Source organism: Idiotropiscis lumnitzeri, chromosome 4, assembly GCF_059441095.1.
Source record: "Idiotropiscis lumnitzeri isolate Australia: NSW breed Sydney's pygmy pipehorse chromosome 4, RoL_Ilum_1.0, whole genome shotgun sequence".
Lineage (NCBI taxonomy): Eukaryota > Metazoa > Chordata > Actinopteri > Syngnathiformes > Syngnathidae > Idiotropiscis > Idiotropiscis lumnitzeri.
Genome location: NC_142394.1, coordinates 16,041,011 through 16,062,687, shown reverse-complemented (window position 1 = coordinate 16,062,687; position 21,677 = coordinate 16,041,011). Strand labels below are relative to the sequence as shown.

Below are 21,677 nucleotides of genomic sequence, written 5' to 3'. Positions count from 1 at the left end.
ATCCATTTGATTGTACGCTATTTAAATATTTAATTATGAATAATTTATTTCTTTATTTAGGATTTTAAACGTCTTTAATTCCTTTGCTTGTAAATGTTTTTAAGTGTTGTGCTTTTGCCAAGCGCATTGAGTTGCCTCACGTATGAAATGTGCTTTCTAAATCAAGCTGTATTGTAGGGCTGTGCAATTAATCGAAATTGAATTATGATTACAATTATTACACTCAACGATTACAAAATTGGCATAATTGTAAAAAACTATTATTGTATGCAGTATGTGTATATTGTTCAAATAGTACTCATTATACAATGTTTTATACTATAATGAGTCAGGTTCATAGACTTGAGTTCAAAACTTGACCGTTCTTTTAATTATTTAACAGTTCTATGAAAATGTAGAGGTGCATAGCAATTAAACGCCAATGCACTTTATACATAATAAATAATTATATTTTTTATACAAGGAAACTGTACTCGAATTTATACATTTGTACCTTATTTTTTTAAATTTAAGATAAAATACAAATTATTTGTCTTAATTTTGCTTCCATTTTTTTGTTTTGTACCCCCAAAAAATAATAATGCTGATTTCAATTATTACTAAAATAATCAGGATTCATATTTTTTTTTTTCATAATTGTATTGGCTGTTTTTAGGCCACGAAAAAAAAGTACTTGAACACGATGACCAAATCGTCTCTAATGGATGACCTTTCCCCCCATGCTGTTAAATCGAGGTTCCATTTTATGAATACATTAAGTCACAAGTTTGGTCAAGGACTCGCCCTTTCGACCAGGCCCAAAGTTGACTGCGATAGACCTTAGCTCACCTCCGGTCCACAATGAGGACAAAAGCTTTCTAAAATAGATTGATGAATGATCTCACTGTTTGTCTTTTCCTTAAAGGTCTGCGCATTTGGTTGTGGAAGACACAAGGGAATAGCCGAATAGCTCACAGCACAACCCAGAATCCTGATCAGCTAATGACTAATGGACTGCTAATCCACCTCATCAATTATGAAGTTGACAACCTGACGTCATTCCCCCAAAAAAACAAAAGTCTTCTTCAACTGACTGAGGCAGGACAAAGCTGCAGAAAGTTAATGCTTCTGTCAGTCACGCTGAGCTTTGTTTTGAGCGTGAGGCAACAAGTACAGCCAAAGCTGTGCCCGCCCGCCTTCGCAGTATTCCAATTTCAAATTCCTCGCAGTGTGTCAAGAAGTTCCTCACGACCGCCGGCTGTTGTGAGGAGGAGGAGGAGGAGGAGGGAGATGATCAATTTTCACTTTGACCTTTGTTTATTCAGCCAACGCTCTTCGCTCAAGCAATAAGACAAGAAAGAAATTATTCAAAAAAAAAAGCCTGGGAGAAAGTAAATAGAGGAAGTTAAAAACTGAACAACAACTAAAATGAGCGATTAGATGCCACTGTTGCTTCTCAATTCCTAAAGGGATGAATGATGGATGTGTGCCCCGGTTGACATCGCAGTGCGGATCTGAAGACGCGCCGCCGCTCGCTTCATTACAGAGAAGCCGAGGGCTGTAACATGATTGGCCGATATCACTTTTCCAAGCAAACTTCTCCATGTTTTGGTCGTCCTCATTATTCCCCTCTGCCCCCTTAGCCTCCGTCCTTTCCTGAGCCATCACATTTTAATGACCGTGTCTCACTAAAGGGCCTCTGCTGAGCAAAAACCTCACTTGGGCCACTTAGCCCGCTAACTGAGCAGGCTAGGCATCGTAAATACTCGGAGCCGCATTGGATGTTTGTTAAGTCGCCCGTGTCTTTGCAGTCTGGCTCGTTTCCTTGCATCTGCGCCATACTATGACAATAACGGCTCGCAATTCTATTTGCAAGTCAGCGCACGTCACTGGGATGGACAAAAAGTTGTAATTCATAGTTGGTTGTCGACGCCACTTTGGGAGGCGGGAGACAAGCGAGGTGGTCTTTGATGGAGGTGTGGCGAGGTAAATCCAATTAATGATATTTCGCTCAGGGCGGCAGAAGGAAGGTCGGAGGGAAAACAACAAGTGACCCCGTGACCTCGCCTCTTCACAAAACCGTCACAATCCCTCAGCTCTCAGCGGGCTTTTACTCAATGAGGTGATCTTGTGCATCCATAACTTCTTCTTCCCTCACCCCATCTCCATCCATCTCTCCATCCGCCGCACCCCAGCCCCGCCACACCCGCCCTCCTTGCTCTCCCCGAGTGTATTAAGGGGCTTTGACGCACTCAGTAAAAAGCTGATTTATTCCCTCGGAGGTATCGATCGTTTTTTGCATTAAAGACTATAATTCATTACCTCGGTCCCTTTTAATACATTAAACACTCAAAATAAAAATAAAACAGCCCCTCCTACCGCCACTTCCACCTCGACTCACCGCGTCCCAAGGGTACGCCAAAACACTCACGTCGCGATGTCCCTGCTTGTTGTGCTGGAACAACAAAAACCTCCTGAGAGGCACTCACATGCACGCAAGTATCCATGCAAGCGGGATGACTACAGCTGCTTTATTTCGTTACATATAACAATGCAAAGTGATGATGGCCTTTAAGCCGCACCTGCGGAACAAAGGGCAGCGACCAATCAGGGGACCAGACCCACGTCTTGACTCCGCAATGGCAAGAAATAACCAAGATCGAATAGGATCGCAAACATGTTACACCAAGCAACGCCTCCAAAAAATACGTAGCTTGCAAAATATGGAGAACTAAAAGTGCCAAAATTAAATAAATAAATACACCGTGAAATGTTTAAAAAAAATGTTGCTAATTAATTAATTGCTTCAGTCATTCATTAAATATGGAATTAAATAAATCAGATAAATACATTTAACTTACAAGTTAATTCTGTTGTACCATTTTCCACAGGGGAAAAAAATGGCTCTGACCAGAGAAAAGTAATCATTAATGGTTAATTTTAACTTCACAAAATAAAAGAAACTTAGCACATAATGATCTTGCCGACACTTTTTTTTTTTTTTTTTAATTCTTGGGGCTCATTTAGAGTAACTCATAGAAAAGTGTTCGCCATTCAAGCCCACTAAGCTGTATGAATGACAAATCAGTGGCCGACGGAACAGGAAATCACTTTCCTTTAAATAAACGCACCATTAAATAATGAAACAAATGTGTCATTAAATTGTTTTATTTGTTAATTAAATACGCAATTAAATAAATCAATGTATCATTAATTCATTATGTTACCAATAATCATATGTGAAAAATAATATCTCATTATTTCTGTATTTAATTAATTAATTCATTGTCCCACGTGGGGTGTTTCATGAATTCATTTTAGCCAAAGTTTGGTGGGCGGGTTGGAACACCTGATTGGTTGCACTGCTCATCAAATCAAGGCAAATCAATTCCACAATAATTGATTCATGCCATCCTCCATCGTCGTAGCTGCCATGTTTGCAACCACTTTAGGCCAAGGCAATGGCTAAGACAAGATTTGAGTTCAGCAGTGTTTAGCCACGCCCACTAACTTTGATGGGCGAGTTTGACAGATAAAATAAATTCATGAAAAACTGCAACACGGGACCATGAAATAATTACTCAAATAAAGAAATAATCATATATATGGTTTTTTTATATATATAATCATTGGTAATTTCATTAAATCTGTTTTGAATATGCTTATGGAAACGGAATGTCGTCTCTGATTAAATTCACTGTTGTTCAGTGTAATTCTTGAAGCTGACAACATAAAACAAAATGTAAATATTAAAATAATACCTGGCATCTCCGAATATGTTCCCTGTTGACTTCTCCTACTCCACATTTTTGTGGTTTGGCATTTGTGAAATTGCGTCTTTGCAGAATTTGTGATGTCACATCAGATTTTGCTGGCATTACTAAAGAGTCAAGTATTTATTCAAATAAATAAAGAATGTTGAAATCACCGTGTCTACTCGCCTACGGGGTCGCCATATTTACATCATCATGTGCTCAAAGTTGGCGAAGTCTTTCAGCTTCTTGCCCTCCTTATTTGCTGATAAAACCCGACAGAGTTGGTTACGTTCAGCAACAACAAGCTACGCATCAGTCAAATGCAACGCAACATCTGTCATCGCCGTTAGCAGCTAGTAGCTAACAGTTCAACTGCCTTGTTGATTTGCCCAAGGCGCTCGGCAGAGGCTCATTTTTTTTTCCCTTTTCAAACTTCATTTAATGCTTACTCCCAAGCTGCCGTAGTCGTGACATCAATTCACCCATTTCGATTTCCGACTGATGATGTTTTCTCCCAAATGGCGCCGTCTGCAAGTTGTTGAATTATTCCATTTAATTCTTATTTCAGAAATACAATATTGATCAGAGTATCATGTTCACATCAAGGTCATTATAGTTGAAGGCTTTTTATAAAAGATTTATAAGACCTTCCGTCACTTTGGCAAAAATGTCCTCCGATTTTCATCTTTGTCAATAAAATTTTATATCTATATAGTCCGTAAAGGAGAAAGGTCAAACAGTAATTTGAAAATTGTAGTTCAACTTATTACACAATACTTAGTGACCTTTTTTGCAAAAAGAAAAACTAACGCTAATATAATAAAATTTTATATAAACAAAACTGAAACAAAGCACTTTTTGAAAAAAAAAAAATGAAAACAAAAAAACTTATTCTAAAAACTAATTTAAATAAATAAAAAATAATTGTAATAAATAAAAATAAAATAAAATAATAATAATGAAAAATTCGGAACTATTTAAACCTGGTTCAGACCAGTGGGAGCATATAGAACATATTAGTCCAAAAAAAATTTTTTTTTTTACTTTATTTCCCCTTTTAATTTTGCTAGCCAATGCTGTTGATGAGCCCGAGTTTGTTTGGGTCGGCTTTAAACCCAAAATATACCTTTTTACGAACATAACGTGGGTTCATGAGTGTTGACATTCGAGAAGCACGCCATTGGTGCTTTATGAGTCTCTCGGTTTTAGGTGAATTGCGGCAGCTGTCGATCCCTCACCTTCGCAAATAGGGTTAGAGTTCACTGTAGATCTTTTTAATGTTGTGTCATCATAAGTGGACGTTGTAAAAGTAACTGACCTATTTAGACAAAGTCCACAGTAAATTTCGGAGAGTACATTTTACTCCATAGAGAATATACTTCTTCTAAATAAACAGTGTACAATTCTCAGAGTAGCGGGGATTTGAATCTGCACGTCTGACAACAAACGTAAGCATACGTGTCGCCACTCGGAGGAACACTAAACCTTCTCTGAAGCAGGTCAGTTTAAGGATCTTGCGCTGCCTCCATGCTGTCTGTCAAAGCAGACGGCCTGTGGACAAAAGTCAAGCATCGTGTGTCTGCTATTGATTTTGGCCTAAAATGCTGCACCCATTCCCCCAGAGCAAAATAGGATTGCCCCTCCCCCCTGTCCCATGCCCCGGACACATTGATTCTAGAGGACTTGAAGAGCAATCTCACTGATTTTTACCTCCTCGGCGTGTCACTCCCTCGTCATCCGTCCCTTTCCCCTTCCCTCCTTCCATTAAAGGACTCGTCCACCTCCAAACTCCTCTTTGTCCACTCATCCCCCACGCACCCTTTACCCCCCTCCTCCCGTCGCCGCTCTTTCCCACTGACAGGCTTTCAGACAATAAATCAGAGACATTGATCCAGCCCAGCCCAAGTGTCCTGGATTCTGCTAAAGAGCCATTTTCATTTCACTAGCAGTTTACTGGCTCGGCCGACTCCACCTCCTCCCGCGTAAACAAACATCAGTCTCCTCACTCCATCGTCCTCTCATCCATACACATCAACCGTCGCACCCTCACATTTCATCCTCGCCGAGGGAACGCTGCTGTTTTTCCTCATATTTCTGCCCGAAATATTTTAGCAAAATATTACAAGCAGCAGTATGTGAATGTAGAGCCACTACTCCAACCACATTAGTAAAAACCCAGGTGAATTAAAAAATATTGATACACTATATTGAGGTGCAACCAGTGTGGGGCCTTTTCCAAAAATAGCACACCAGTGATGGGTGATTGTGATTTTCTAGGACTGTTGTATAAGTGATCATTGAAACAATGGACGCAATTGATAAGAACAAAGTGTTACATATTGTTAGTCATCTGTTTCCTAATTATTGTGATAAATCATTAAAACAATCAGCGTCTTCAAAAAAATAAACGTCATTAATTCTCAATAACTAGAGTGGTCACAAACAAATCTTTTTAGAATTGATTATCCTAACGATTATTCCAATAGTCACTTTGGTAATCGCCTCCCCACCCCCGTTTCGAAGCATACATTTTTGTGTCGACCAATAGAATAATGACGTGATAAAAAATAATTTGTGCAAATTCTGATGTTATTTTAAAAGTGTTTATCAAAAATGCATCTATCCCTTTGTACTAAGTAGCTCTCAGCTTCAAAAAGGTTGGTGACACTTGCTCTACACTATTGATGTGATTACCTTTGCGGAGGCATTTATTTTTTTTTGTGAACGTATTGCATCTCATTAGATGCAACCCATATACCCAAATCATCACAACAAAACAATATTTTTTATTCTTAAGCAATTCACATAACGAAGTTATTGTGTGGACCTATTTAAAAGTGTATTTCAGCTTTTACATTTTTTTTTTTAAATAATAAAAATCCGTGCACTGTATATTGTGAATATTAAATTGTATTCACAAATGAAAATCATTAAAAATAAGATTATTTATTCATTTAGGTAACACCTCAATAAATATTACAACTGCGAATGTTATGAAATCCGCTACAATAATAAAGTTGTATTGTTTTGAATAAATATGAATATTGGAGAAAAACAGGGAAAATTCAGCTTTATTGAGTTTAGCAATTTTAGCACTTTTCAGAAAGCCATTTCTTACCTAAATCTATAATAAAAATAATTTTATCGACATGGAGGCCAGTCAGTTTGCCACTTGGAACGTGTGACTATCAGGAGCAGTAAGCGTCAATGTGTGAGCGGGCCTTGGGGAATAAACAGTTCCAGAGCTGCGGAGTCTGGTCAAGTGAAGGTGTCACGAAGGCGCTAAAGGTCTGCTAGAACACAGCTGACAGCTCGGACTGTCTAACTGTCATCGACAGTATTATTGTCAGAGGTGGCAAAAGTAATCATACCCTCTAACTTCAGTGTTACACACACACACACACACACACACACACACACACACCCACAAAAGTGTAGCGTAAAACGGACCAAGTGACAAATTAAAAAGTCATTCTTTACTGCCAATTATAGATAAGACCGGTTTTGAACATTTGGCAACAATACCAATCTGTACACAAATTAGTTTCGCTGATTTGTTTATAAACAAATACAAAAAAAAAAAATCATACTATTGTCCTCAACTGGAACTAGGATCTCTTGAAAATAATTCATTTGAATTCTTTCGTTTAGAGGTCAAATTAACGGTGGAAAAAGTTTTTTTAAGGGGTGTGTAGACTTATGTCCACTGTCTATAACATTTATCATGCAAGCAAACTGTTCAGTTTGATAGTCTGAGCTTTTTGTCGTGAAGAAATAGCGACAGCGGCAATCATTTTAGAGTGCAGAAACTCAAGGGCTTTCCAAACAATAACAATGTGGTCTTGAAAATTGAAGCTTTGCAATCCACAGAGGGATTTTTTTTCTCTCAACAATCAAACTGTTGAATCAACATTGACAATAAATTCAAAATAAAGTATGGGCGTAAAAAGCGTCATAAACACTGTTAACGTTTTGTTTATTAAAACGGGATTATCACCAGCCAAGTTTGTGAAGCGTATTACTGCATGACGCAACACTTTTTTGTAGTGACTGTGGAAGAACTGGAAAAACATCAAGTTAGGAGCGTTAGCTCATTAACTTTTCATCATCTTTGGGAAATGGGGAACAGTCAAACCTGGGAAATCAAAAAGCTGCCTCATGCTAGTATAGTAGTTATGGATTTTCATTCTAGTGATTTTCATTTTAGTTAAGTTTTTCGTAGTTTTAGAATTAGCTTTAGTCCCCCCCATCACTATACAGTTTTGTCGAGTGCACAATAAAAAAAAAAGTCACAAAGTATTACGTAAAATTCTCAAACAAATTTGACCTTGTTGCTTATGTAGGGATGTACCACAATACCATCATAAAAAAAATTTCAAATCAACCCTGAAAGTTCATGTATGATATTAATTAACAAAGACAAAAACAAAGGATATTCTCACTGTTTTTTTTTTTTCTATTAGATTTTTTTTTTTTTGAAGCAATTTTAGTTTTACTTGATTTAACTGACGGAAATGTTTTTTTCAATTTCATTTTTGTTATTTCGTTAGTTTTCATGAACGATAATGATTGATACCACAAAGGAGGTAAACAATTTTTCAAGTCAAAAGGGTGGATTTAAATACACTGCACATATTTTGCACCGAGGTTGCGCGCAACTTGTTCTGATGAGATTGACAGAGAAATTGATTTTTGCAACTGATTGCCCAAAAATGTGATCAAGACTGTATAAAACAATCAACATGCAGTCAATTTATCTTTGAGTCGTTTGACCGTATGTCCAGTCAGTGATCTTTTCCCCACATTTGATATTTTTTCTGAGGTCATAACAGATAACACCAACAATCATAAAGAACATCGCTAGCAGCATCGTGACAGGCAAATCAATGAAATTCTCTTCCATTAATGGATGGATAGCTAGATAGATGATGGAAGGTACAATTAACTTGTGTAGCCACCTGTTGCCATACATAAAACTAAATAATAGCACTGCGTTCACCAAAACTGGCACAGAATCCACATTAAGTCAATTTTTGCATGAGTAAACTGAAATAACTGAATTTCAGAGAGATGGCATAGTGACCATTCCACCAAATTGATGCTACTTACGTCCATACTCCACAGGAAAAAAAAACACTTGATAGAATAAATTGTAAAATACATTCTTAATTGCCAGAATATGGCGAAAATGGCTTGTTTTTGCTTATAACAAAGAATAAGGTAGCCCAAAAATTGGCCAACTTGGCGAGGTGCAAATCATGATAATCGGGGCGAACACTCTATTCCATAAATGTATTTGTTCAGTACAGCTAAATGTCTTTGCCGATAGACTCTAACTAAATTAGGTAAAAATACACCTTTTGATGGCGGTAATCATTCCCCATTAAACAGCAAGATGGCTGTCAGTCATTTTTCATCCCCCACAGAGCGCTGGTGGAATACGACAGAGCCTCCGAGCCTTCTAGTTAGCCAAACACTTGGCATAATTGCTCCTCATGTGTCAAGGAAAAGGGAGGAATAGAAAGCCGGAGAGACAGAGATTACGGACAGGACAGTGATGAAAATTGGTGGCGGGATAATGAGACTCCTTTTCTTTTTATCCTCCCATCCTGTCTCTCTCTCCCCTCCTCTCTAGTGCTCATTATTCAGATTGACTGGTTGGAGATTAGCTTCACAGTCTGCTGCTTATTAAAAAAAAAAAAAAAAAAAAAACCAGAGTCCCCTTAGATGAGTTCATCAGGCTCTCGCCATCCCGCTACTCCCTTCATTTTCCCGCCGGCTTTGCATCCTCTCATCCCTTCCTTTTTTCCTGCCTCTCAGTTTGAACTACGTCCTCCCTCTCTCCTCCATCTGTTTATTTTTCCACTCTGCTGTAATGCAAGAAAAAAGGGGAAAGGAGGAAAAAGAGGAGGAGGAAGCGCAGGTTCAGGCAGGGAGAACAATCAACGAGCTCAAAATCCCTTTGAGACAAATGATGCTTTTACAGAAAAAGGGCTTTTCTTACACAATGTCCGCTTGTATGATTTTTTTTTATTCCTATGCGAGGGCTTCACCCCGAGACAGAACACCTCTGTGGGCCTGAGCTACCGAATCGCATTGTTTGGATCAATAAGTACGCTTGTTGGCGGATGATAGTGGTGAAGCGGCTGCCCGCTGAACACTCATCACATGTGTCACATCCTGCTGCAAACAATGAGACGCTTCTACAGATGTACTGCGGGGAGGCGGAACATGAGAGCACCTGAGCAGAGTGCATGTGGCAGTGAAATGGCAACAAGCCAAAAAAAAAAAAAGATCAATAATGTAGATACAAATAATAAAATAATCAGAGTAGTTGTGAGAGAAGAATTCTTCTGAGACAGCTACAAAAAAATCCTTCTAATAATCTTCAACAATATTTTGTCAAATATTTCAACATCACTGATATAGAAACAAAATGAGAAGAATAAAATGAAATTCTATTCAGTACCAGGGGAAAAGTGAGCAGACTATTTCAAATGTAGCAATTTTACTTTGCATATTCAGCTTTGGGCTCTATGCGGGCTATTTGTGTCTGCCTCCCTTTCTGCTTTTGAACCATTTCATCTGCGTTCATGCAAATGTAATGCAAGTTCCCAAGGGGTGGGATTTTTGTCTGATTTTGTCATTTTCAACTTCAGCTCTTAAAATGTATCAATAATATACTGTTTACATTAAGCTGTACCTTTGGGCTCAACCAAAAGCCCATAAAAAGTGCATTCATTACTTTAATCATTTCTATTTATTGCTTTGAATCAAAAAATGTTCAAAGTTTCCAAAAGAGCTGTTTAATAGCATACTGCACTCCATTGGCGCAAATGAAGGAGAGATCCTTTGCTGATCATTGAAAACAATTAGAAATTAATTTAAGAAGGTGATGCTGATGATGTATTAGCAATAAAGGAAAAATAAATATCTTTTTTTTTAGGTTGTTTTACAACCGCTGCATTGTGCAAACAGACACTGAGAGCGACAAAATTTAAAGGGGAAGTCAAGTCAAATTTTTTCTTTATTTTGGGGCGGCCATTTTGCCTTGCACCGCCCACTTACTGTCGACTGAAAATGACATCCCAGTGCCTAAGGTCTCGGGTAACACCCAATCGCGGCACACCTGTTTTCTGGGCTTGGTCAGGTGACTTTCACAAGCTAAGTCATTTTGATTGGTTGACTCCTGACACGGATAAAAAAAAAAAAGAAACGAGTATGTTTATTCATATTCCACAAACGAAATATTAATCAAAATGTTTAGACTAGTGGGGGAGTATACAACATATTTATTTAAAGACCTTTTTTCCAAGACTTTCCCTTTAAGCATGAAAAGCAAAAACAGAAACAAAACTACAGACTGTCTACTGCCAAGAGCGGCCACAAAAAAGGTAACCTGAATGTGTATCAACAACAGCAGTTGTACAACATTTTGCGCAAATGTGGTTTGATATCAGAACAATTAGCTTCTCATTCTCAGCATTAATATATTCAAGGTAAAACATTGAAATTAATTTGTTTTTATTCCTCCCCCACTCTACAAAAGAAAAGAGAAACTCTTTTCATTGGAGGTCCAATGACCTGCATCACACGCTGAGAAATAATCAATTCATACACAAGGAGTTTGTGTGAATAGCTTTAATAAGCTTTCGTATGCGTGTGCGCAATCATATTGATCTACTAAATTACAGACGAGTGCATGCTGATGATGACAAACGCTACAATGGTGACTTCTTTAGTCTTAAGCTCAAATATGAGACGGAATAGCACAAAAAATGTTCCACATGCAGAGGGGGTTAAAAAAAAGAAAAGGAAAAGTAATCCACTACTTATGACTCATCTACCCTCTGCTTGAGGTCTTCATCTGCCTACATAGCGAAAGAGGAAGGAGGAGGTCACAGTTTGCTCATCAATGGGGTCTCTGTGGGTTCTGCAAATCAGAAATTAAAATTTGTAAAAAAAAGAGAAATTGAGAATTCATTATCAGGATTAGGATGATTTGTTAATCGTGCAGACGTGAAATGGAATCATGAGTAAACACTGCAAACACACAGCATTTGTCAGACGCTGATTGCGCAACGTCAACTCCAAACAGCGGCCTTTAGGTCACCGGCCACATTTTGAACTTTCACCTTCAAATTGTAACTTTGATTTTCTGTGCATATTTATTTGTTTGTTTGTGTTCATATACACACATGAACATCGGAAACTCGTGACATTGGTGTTGTGTCACCAGATCTGATTTAATAAGAAGGCAATAAATTATTAAAAAAATATAAATGATAAATTATACAAAAGAAATGAGGTAATGGCAGCAGACATTCGCAGGTATGCTAAATTATTCCAGTCAGAAGGAGCTTTAAACTTCAAACATTTATCTCTTCCTTATTAGGGAGTTTGGCAATATAACATTTTGCTTAGCTAAATCTGCTCTGCTTCATTAAGAATAAACATGCTAACACTTCGGTTTATTCTGTTCAAAAATAAAAACAGACCATTTAAAACCTTGTGTTTATGTGGAGTTAATGAAGCAGACGGTGATTTCCTGGAGTCTCCACTTGTTGCCAGGCAACAGCTCAGTAAAAGTACAAAGAGAGAGAAAAGCCTTCCTGCCTTCTCTGTTAACTGCCGTGTTTGTCTGCAAACAGATACACGAATAATAAAGCTCTCGACCACATGTTGGTTTCCAGCGCAAAGGATTTAATGAATTTTTTTTTTTTGTCAGGAAAATCGGATTCTCCTGTGCTTCAACCTGAGACAGGCACAAAGAATGTCTCAGCTTTTGACATTTTCAAATAAAATTTTTGGTTTATCAGTTGAAGTGTTGATCATAATGTAAAGTGGATTAAAAAAACCTACACAGCCTTTCAATTTCTATCAGAAGTCTGAAAGTCAGACTAGACTGCTACTTTAAACTGTTTTAGCACCAGTTCCATCTGAAGAACTAAAAAGAAAATCCCGCACACACGTTGAAAATGTGTGAAACCAAAGTTAAAGAGCGCCACACCAACAGTGAAGCATGCAGGGAATTATGAACAGTTGAAAATACCAGCCAATGTGCGCACAAACCGTTTCGGCTTCTGTTACGAAGCAAAAAATGTCCCCAAAAAAGTCTACTTGAGCAGCTGAACTGATTGGGCTGAATCAAAGGCACTTTCAATGGCAGCAGGGTTAATTCTGAACACAGTCTTAAGAATGTTGTTATTTTGCTCTGATGAGGTCGAAATGACCTCACAAAAACCTGGCATTTGAACAAGGGTGTGTAGACTTTTTAGACATACTGCATATGGGACACACGGTGTGATGTATCAACCTGAAGTGTGACCCACGCTGCGTGCGATCTAACCCCAGAGGCAGCTCTCTATTGGCTGCATTGACTGAGTGGCCACGGGGAAGAAAAAGAAAAAAAAAAGAGTTGGTCTTTAATGTAAAATTGAACACACCTGCTTTGATTTACGTGCCAGTCGTGCTTCAATGAATTGGTTTTCAACAAGACTGGCTACCGTGTTTTTTTTTGTCTGCAGCATTAGTAAAGAATTCTTGTCGTTAGTCCTGTTCTGCTAGGACTGAAATAATTACTTCATTACCCCCCCAAAGCAAGAAGGAAACAATTCACGCCCCCCACTCTATGCCGCAACTATAAATAACAATTTCGTTGCAAAACAAACCTTCACAGAGATATATAATACTCTCTGCGCTCAATGGGCAAGGAGAGCGCCACTGCCAACTACTGGATTGGGTGTGCAATTACACTTTAATGTAGTACGACGGAAAAAAAGCACGTTCCCAAGGGTCACGCACGCCCCCTCAGGGGGGCCCACCCCACTATTTCAGAAGCACTGACGTAAACTCACAAAATAATAAACAAAAAATTGAAAAAAGTTTAAAAAAATATAACAATTAAACCTCAATGAAAAAGACAAAAAACAAAGTCAAAATAAAATGAAAACTAACCCATAATAAAAAAAAAAGGATTATAAACAAGTCAAGTACTTGTTATTTTATACTGGTGTAGCTGTGATTAGTGGACACTCCCAAAACAATTTGCGTTTCATAAATATGACATGGTCCTCTGAGGTTAATGGCCAAGTTCAAACAGATTGCGTCTGAGCGACACATGCTGTTACAAGTTGTACCTGAATTGAAGCTGCTGTGAACACTCAGCGGGCTACACAAAAAAAAAAAAAAAAGGAAACGCATGTAAAGTGAAATCGTACTGACACATTAGGCTAACGGGAAATTGCTGTGTCCAACTGGCTGATGTGCATTTTAATCAACAGGTCTTGCCATCACTGAAGAAAACAATCAGTGCGACGCTTAAATGTTTGTCCTGTGCTATTGGGCTTTCTATGTGTTTGCACTCTCGTTTCGGGGAAAACATCGTTATTGTTTGCAGATGTGTGTGCGTAAGGATTGTCTTCATAATATTGTTTTTTAATTGTGGGCAATTAGCACATGAGTGGGAACTGGTAACCATCACACTACTGTGTGTGAATTGACACGTTCACATGGAAGTGTTTGTGTGTGTTTAGTGCGGTATTGTGCAGTGCTACGGCCAACGGTCTCCTTTGGCAAAGTCATCCTTGATTGTGTATACCCACATAAAAAGTATGTTCATTTTGGAGAAATTTGATTCACAAAAATTTTTTTTTACCATAATTAGACTTGAATTTTCCCATTATCTGTTTCATGTATGTTATTTAACATTTTTCACAATTTAGTCACATTAAAATATTCCCAATCTGTAACTGGATTGTCACAAGAAATTAGGAGATGGCACAAAAAAAGTACTGCACGAGATTACTTTATTTCTCAATAAACAAATTCAGAATGAAATATTTTTGGGGGTAAATGCAAATTAGTGAAGGTGTGTGACTGTGCGTTTCTTCAAGAATTTACAGAAAAAGCTACGTACCGAACATAGTAGACCAGCAAGATTACTATGGTTAACGAAAACTTGCAAAATCAAATAAATTAAATAAAAAATCCTTAACAAAATAAAATAAAAACCAGAATGCTTTTAAGCTAACTGAACTGAAGGGTTCATTTAAATGGATTTATTTTGGTATTGGTGTACATTCGTACAAAGAAAGAAGGTCAAACAATCATTTTTAGTTTCCTTCCTTCCTTTCCAAACCACTAATCCTCACAAGATTTACTTCACTTTATTACACAATACTAAGTGAACTGTTTTTTTTTTTTCAACAAACCCTCCATATATTAAAATATGAAACCAAATTCTAGAGCTAAGTAAAACATCACAAAAACTGAACATTTTGGGGGGATTTAAGAAAAACTAACAAACTTCCTCTAAAAACAAACAAAATTTAAAAATCCAAAGTCAAAACAAAATAAAAACTGATTCCAAACTAATTTATCCCTGTAAACGACCAACATCTTGAAATTCATTTGTTGACGAAATCACCACATCAAGTGTTAAAATTTCCACCACATTTGACTCATAAAAAGCATTGCAATTTGTTGAAAAATGATTAGGATGGAAACAAATACTTGAATTTAGTTTTAATTTATTTTTACCGTTTTTGTACATGTGAGTAAATTTATAAAAAATATGGTCTTGTGCAGACTACTTTAATTCTAATACAGATCCTGAGTATCAGCGAGCGTGTGGGTGTGTGTGTGCTTGTAAACGTACCAACAGGAAAGTAGAGGGGGAGATTCTGCAGATACAATTCCTGGTCTTTTGGCAAAAACACACAGAAGATAACTCTGTCCATCTGAAACACACACACACACACACACCAAATTGTGTTGAAATCAATTGACAACATTGCTCAATTGAGTGCCGCGACAAGAAATCCTCAAACTCTTGACTTGTTCTTCAGATAGTGTAATGTTTACATGAGCTGCTATGGATTTACTGTACTTATTATTTATGTTATCTATCAACGCAATGCTTTGGCGCCGTCTTTCCATGAATATTACTGCAGCAAAAAAAAGATGCTTACAAGGCTATTATCGGCTTTACTTATTTCGCAACTCCTGACCGTGCATTATCACCACCATAATGTCTGAACATAGTTTAGGATTGTTTCTTGTGTTGTGGGCGAGGGAGTGTGATTTATAGTTAGGCTGCTTTGTGTTGATTTCTGCCCGGTGTGGGAGTTCAAGCTTCAGTGCGGCAGCCTTGGAGCGCACAACACATGTTTGCTTTTTTTTTTTTTTGCTTTTCTTTACTTGTGGCTAGCGAGTGTACCAGAACCTGAGGAACATCACCTCGTGGGATAAAGTTCAAATTCTTAAAATGGCAAAGTAGCCTTTAACGAAATGTGTGGAGTACACTCACAAAATCGGAGTGAAATATGGAATTAAATATATTGTTTTGTTTGTTCTTTTTTTGTGTATATTTACATCCTTTACCCACATGCAAATATAAAAGGACGATATATGTGAAATTAAAACCAATTAGTTGTGTTGAATGTGCAAAGAGAGATTACCGCTTGTGCCCGGAAGGTGAATAATTCACAATAACATTCATTCTGTTCTTCTTCCATTATTATGCTAAACTTTCATTTTGGTGATTGCCAACCACGGTGCCGTGAGAATTTATCAGGTGTGCAGAGGGAAATTACCCAATTTCAATTTCTCATCAATCTATGCCAGCGAGATATAGTGACAGGCAGAACAGGCAGAAGTCTTTCGCTACGTGACAGAATGTGCACTCACTTGTTGCCATTCAAGCAACAGAAAATATTTGTGCTCAACAAAAAAGACCCAGATTTAACACTAAGTACGAAATGTTGTGAATAAACTGACACAAGGATGTCATTACTTCAGTAGACTGAATACGTTTTGTGACATTTTTTGGTTGGTGGTGTGAAGTGAGACTTTCCTACTGTAAAATATTTGCCATGTCTCAATAAACACCGACTGAGCAGACAGGACAGAGATGCTTTTGTTATTGCAATATTGCCGGGTGTCTTAAAAATAATGATGGAAGTTATACTTGGAAGACCATTATTTATTTTTTTTTTGCCTTAAACCTTTCCTCATGATGTGGGCCATCTCTGCTAAAAAGGGAGACATCCGTTGCAAAACAGCTCATTCAATTCTACCCATGAAAAGAAATGTGCAATCAGTACTTGGTTGGTTCTTTTGTGTTTTTTTGAAAAACTGAAAACAATGAGTGACTTGGGCCATTATTTTAAGGAGGTGACGATATGCATTTCTTTTTTTTTTAACACTCTTGTGGCAAGTCTGAATTTAGAGTTGCGCACTTTGAAGAAATGCGTCGTAATTAAGAAGCAAGAAGAAGAAGAAGCAGGTAAGATTCCGAACTATAAACTCCAGAAATAAACATCGTTCTCACAGAGGAGACGGAAAATATGCCGGTGAGTGCTGTTGCATGCGCTGTTTGTATGTGTTGCTTCACTGTGTGTGTGCTCAAAAGTAGCAGTTATTTTAAGGTTTATATTTTGTACGGTGAATGCACATAAAGGTACATAAAAAGATTAACACGGCAACAACTTTGCTAATTAAAACAGAAAAGACCCAAGAGAGAGAGAGAGAAAAAAATTGAATTTATTTATCGTATTTTCTGACTTATAGAGCGCCCCAACCGGTGAAAGAAAAAAGAGAAAATCCGCACCCTGGTATTAGCAGCATGGTTCAAAACCTAGGAAAAAAGTAGCGGCTTTTAGAAAATACAGTACTGTTATATTGAAACAAATTTTTATTAGCCTGTTTATTGAAATTATATGTCAGCATTAAACCAGTGTACATGGGGTAGATGAAATTGTATGGTTTGGTTGAATGTATAATGTTTAACTTTCTTTTATGCGCCATTTTTAAAATATGGGGAGAGAATTAGCTTGAAGCAAGCACGCTTTGTCTCTTATTTGGAGATCAAGCAGAGTGAGAACAGATACTAAGGAACACTAAAAAAAAAAGGTGATTTTTAATTAATGTTTTGAGGGTATTAAGTTGAAATGTGTTTAAAACGTATGGGTTGCTGAGAAACAGCGATGCACTGTAGAGTCGAGACATGACCCACTCAGCACTCGCGGCTTTAGTCACAAACTCCCTTGGGACGGCCGAGCTAACAATAAGCTCTTGAACAGCCTCTCTGGGAGGTGTCGAGAGAGGTGGGGTGGGAGGAGTCGGGGCGGAAGAAGGGAGGTCCCGCTTAACGAGCGACTGCATCAGTTGTGCATCATTTGGTCTTTTCTCTTCTCCGGAAAACAAGCATGCGCGCGTCAGTGTTGGCCACGTCTCAGTCCCTCAAGGAGCCAATTAAAAGGCAGACGTGGCCCCGAGCATGAGGGCGTGTCACTGAGCGCGCCGCAGTCTGCGCTTTACCTAGACACCTTCTCCTCCGTCTCAACACGACGCAAAAACAACAGCCGGGATAGGAATAATACCTGGAGGAAATGCTCGGGAAAATTGCCAATGTACGCGCGCACACGCAAACACACACACACACACACACACACACACCTTGTCGTGGTGTTCTTCCAGATACTCCCTCACGGTTGTCAAGGCCTCATGCACAGCCTGCTCAGGTGGATAACCTGCAACATTAAAGGATATGCCCAGAATTGGGAAGAGAAGGCGTGGTGACAGATGTGTGTGCGCGTGTTTGTGCACGTGTCGGGGGGAGCTTGTTATGAGCACAGCTTGATAGCGATCGGCTTTGTTTTGCACAGGTGTGACACTCTCGCCTCAGTGTTACGTCATCTATTCCGGTGAGATCGGCTTGTTGTTACATCGTGTGCTTCATCTGTGCACGCAGGCATCATTTGAATGTCGGCAAGTGAGAATGTGAAAATGTAACAAGTTGACTGCTGCTGCCCGAACACGAGGGATATCATAATGAACCCAAATAGGATAGCAAAGGCAGCAAACAAGAAATGTGGGCACACGTGTAAATTAACACAGCGACAGCCGTCACGTAATATGCCAAAGTCGGCCCACTGTGAAGCTTGAAATAAATCACATCACTGCTGGTGCTTTCCTGACAAATTGTGCAATTTTCACTGTGAGCATGTACACATTGTTATTTTTTTTATGCATAACCATAAATAATATTTATTGTAGCAAAGTGCATACAGTATGTTGATAAATACACCATTTCCAATACAAAGCATACTTCCTCAAATTGTCTAACTATCAATCAATCAAGAGCAGGAATGTAAACTCATTTTTGTTGAAGGCCACACTGTAGTGAAACCATAAAAATGTTTCCATTATACACAACAAATTGGTGGATAACTCATTTTAAAATCAGTAAGTAAATCATCAAAGTTGTTCAAGTTAAAAAGGAGTTTGGTAACAAACAAATGCGCCAATATCAGAATCATTGAAATTGATGCACAAGATTTGCGTTTGCAGGCCACATAGAATAATATGATGGCCCGGATCTGGCCCCCGGGCCTGAGTTTGCCACCTTGATCAAGCGTTTCTACTGTTTTGTAAAATGAATACCTCTCCTTATTACTGTATCTTTTTAATGTCAAAGTATTTCGAACAATCCTTATATGTCAACAGAATCATCAGAATTTGCAGGCATACCTAATCTTGTGGTCACTGAATGCAATATCTGAAGTCCGAGTTATTTTTAAAGGAATATAAAAATTATTGCCAACACATTTTTCCTGTTAATTTCCATGTGTGCTTTCTAGCAATCGAACACAAGCTAAGCGCCAAACTACCCCGTGGGACTCTCTCAGCGCTGTTTTTAACACCCTCTCAGTGAGAGTGATGGAGGATTACAGTCAATCTGACACCATCAGAGGACTAATCTGCCTTAATCTGCTGCTCCTAATACAAGGCCTTAATCTGAGAATCACCTCTGGGTGGGACAAGATGATGTGCCCAGAGCCGTTGGGCGACTCAGGAACGAAACGCCAGATAGACAACAGTCTCTTGTCGTTGTCCGTAGATATATAAGCAGGGATTTATAAAACACACACTAACCGTAGATTCCAGTGGAGATGCACGGGAAGGCCTGCATGTTAAAAAAAAAAAGAAAAAAAGAGACAGTCACATGTTGAACAGTCAATAAGAATGGTCAACAAAATTTGACTACATTCGAGCTCAAAGATGTGAGTTACCTTTTCTAGATGATTATTTTGCGCTTATGCTGAAACTGCCCTCGGGGGGGTGGGTGCGATATGTTGTAAGGGAAATCCAAAGAATTCTTTCATCATTTAAAAAAAACAGGAGAAATGGAGGAAACAATACGAAAAAAAAAAATCAGACGAACTGCGAATCCACAGGTTTCAATTTTAGGTTTAAGTTGTAATACCACCAATCACCGCTAGATGGCAGACAGGTCACGTGCTGCCCTATATTACAAGGTGAGGAGAAACAGAGTACCTCAATAATCCAATTTTGAGTGAGTTTTTTTGTGGAAAAATGTGTTTTTTGCCTCTTTGAATGTTAACTTTTACGCAAGAGAGTCCTTTGCACCAGAAAAAAATAAATTACATCGTGTGGTTGTTTTGTTGTTTGCGTCAAACCATTCATGGTTGGGTTACAATAGTGGATCTTTTGCATTGAAACATTTATGAATGAAATATATTTAGAGCACGTATTTTGTCTTAAAATATATTTGTTGTCATCCAAAGTACATCTGGTTAGGAAGTGCGCAGTTATGTGGCCCCCAGAAGCAGAAGCACTGATGAAAAATTGTGGCTCACTCTAGCATTTAAATCGCCCATCTATTCCCAAGTGAAATCAATGACTGTGTGGGGGAAAAAAAAAAGTTTTGTTCAAAACAATAGGAATAGGATGAAGAAAACAACAGACAGTGAGGCAGAAGTTTGCGTGGGGAGCATCTTCACAAACAGAAGCGTTAATTTGTGATGTTATTTGAATAAACACCAAATCAAATGAACGCCTTCCTCCTGCAGGCACGTTCATTATTTTTCCCCACAATTGAACATTGAAGCAAAGGAAGATGGATGGTCTCACTTGTGCAACTGATTGTAAACATTCCCTCCTGCTTTCTTCGCAGTGTCACCTCCGTGCTTAATATAGTGCGTCCTCCTGGTTCACCGTGTTTCGTTGCAAACGACAACTGTCAGAAATGTTTGTTTCGCTTGAGGGCTCATAATACTGTACATCCCCGACACAGCTGGAGGAACGTGATTAGCGGGGCCTCGTTCAATTAGCTATGTTTACAAGCGGCCGAGCATGTGTGCGCAGTTTCCCGTCAATCCCATGCGACTCTGTTGGTACATTTTATTTTAAACTAGGAACAAAGACTTGGTCTCCCGAAAATAAAAAAAAAAAAAACAGCAACATTTCATTAGACAAGGTAAATGGATCCGGGATTCATCGTAACCTGAAATGCACAAAAATCAGCGACAGTATGTTGCCGTCACGTAACAGACCTGCGAATTGGGAGATAAAAGAGGAAGATGGCTGTCTATAAATCTCATGCCTGCGAATCGTCATACTTTGATGTCACATGAATGTTCATGGTAAGAAACGTTTTAATTGAAGACAGATGTTGAAAGTTGCAACAGCCCAGAATGAAGACAAATTAAAACTGAGAAAAAAAGACAAGAGATGGAATTTGCCAGGATCAATGAACAAGTAAAAGGCACGAAGTTGACATATTATGTAAAACACGCGAATCTCAGAAGATCAACTGCAAATGATTTTGAACCAAAATGTGTGACATCCTTCTTCATCACATTTATCGAATTGCCGTGTGCTGTCATCTAGTGGCCAAGAGTGGAATTACATGCCAAACAGATGAGCGTTAGACCAAAAATAGAGTCATTAACTTTCTTGAAAAAATAAAAACTAATCTGTGAAATTGCAGGACGTGAACATGCCATATTGTAGCAACAAATAATGCACAAATTTGTGCCACAATTGCTTCAGATGGACGGCGCTGTGGAAGCATACTGATCGCGTCTGCTTCACAGTTCTTGGCTTCACTAAATTGTCCACAGGTGTGAATAGGAA

At 38.4% G+C, this 21,677-nt stretch overlaps 1 protein-coding gene across 5 annotated transcripts in view; it reads right to left on the bottom strand.

The window, feature by feature from the left end:
• Positions 1–21,677, bottom strand: part of macrod1 (mono-ADP ribosylhydrolase 1) — a 158,556-nt gene that overhangs the window by 2,607 nt on the left and 134,272 nt on the right. Inside the window, exons 7-10 of one of the 5 annotated variants that reach the window (XM_088293964.1) lie at positions 19,674–19,704; positions 18,195–18,268; positions 15,394–15,475; positions 11,361–11,667 (exon numbers count right to left, since the gene is read on the bottom strand). In XM_088293964.1, the coding sequence (XP_088150090.1) occupies positions 11,633–11,667; positions 15,394–15,475; positions 18,195–18,268; positions 19,674–19,704 (222 nt within the window). In that variant the 3' untranslated portion in view covers positions 11,361–11,632. Of the gene's footprint in view, positions 1–11,360; positions 11,668–12,341; positions 12,376–15,393; positions 15,476–18,194; positions 18,269–19,673; positions 19,705–21,677 lie in introns of those variants that run through there. The other 4 variants (XM_088293965.1, XM_088293966.1, XM_088293967.1 and 1 more) reach the window with 4 other exon arrangements.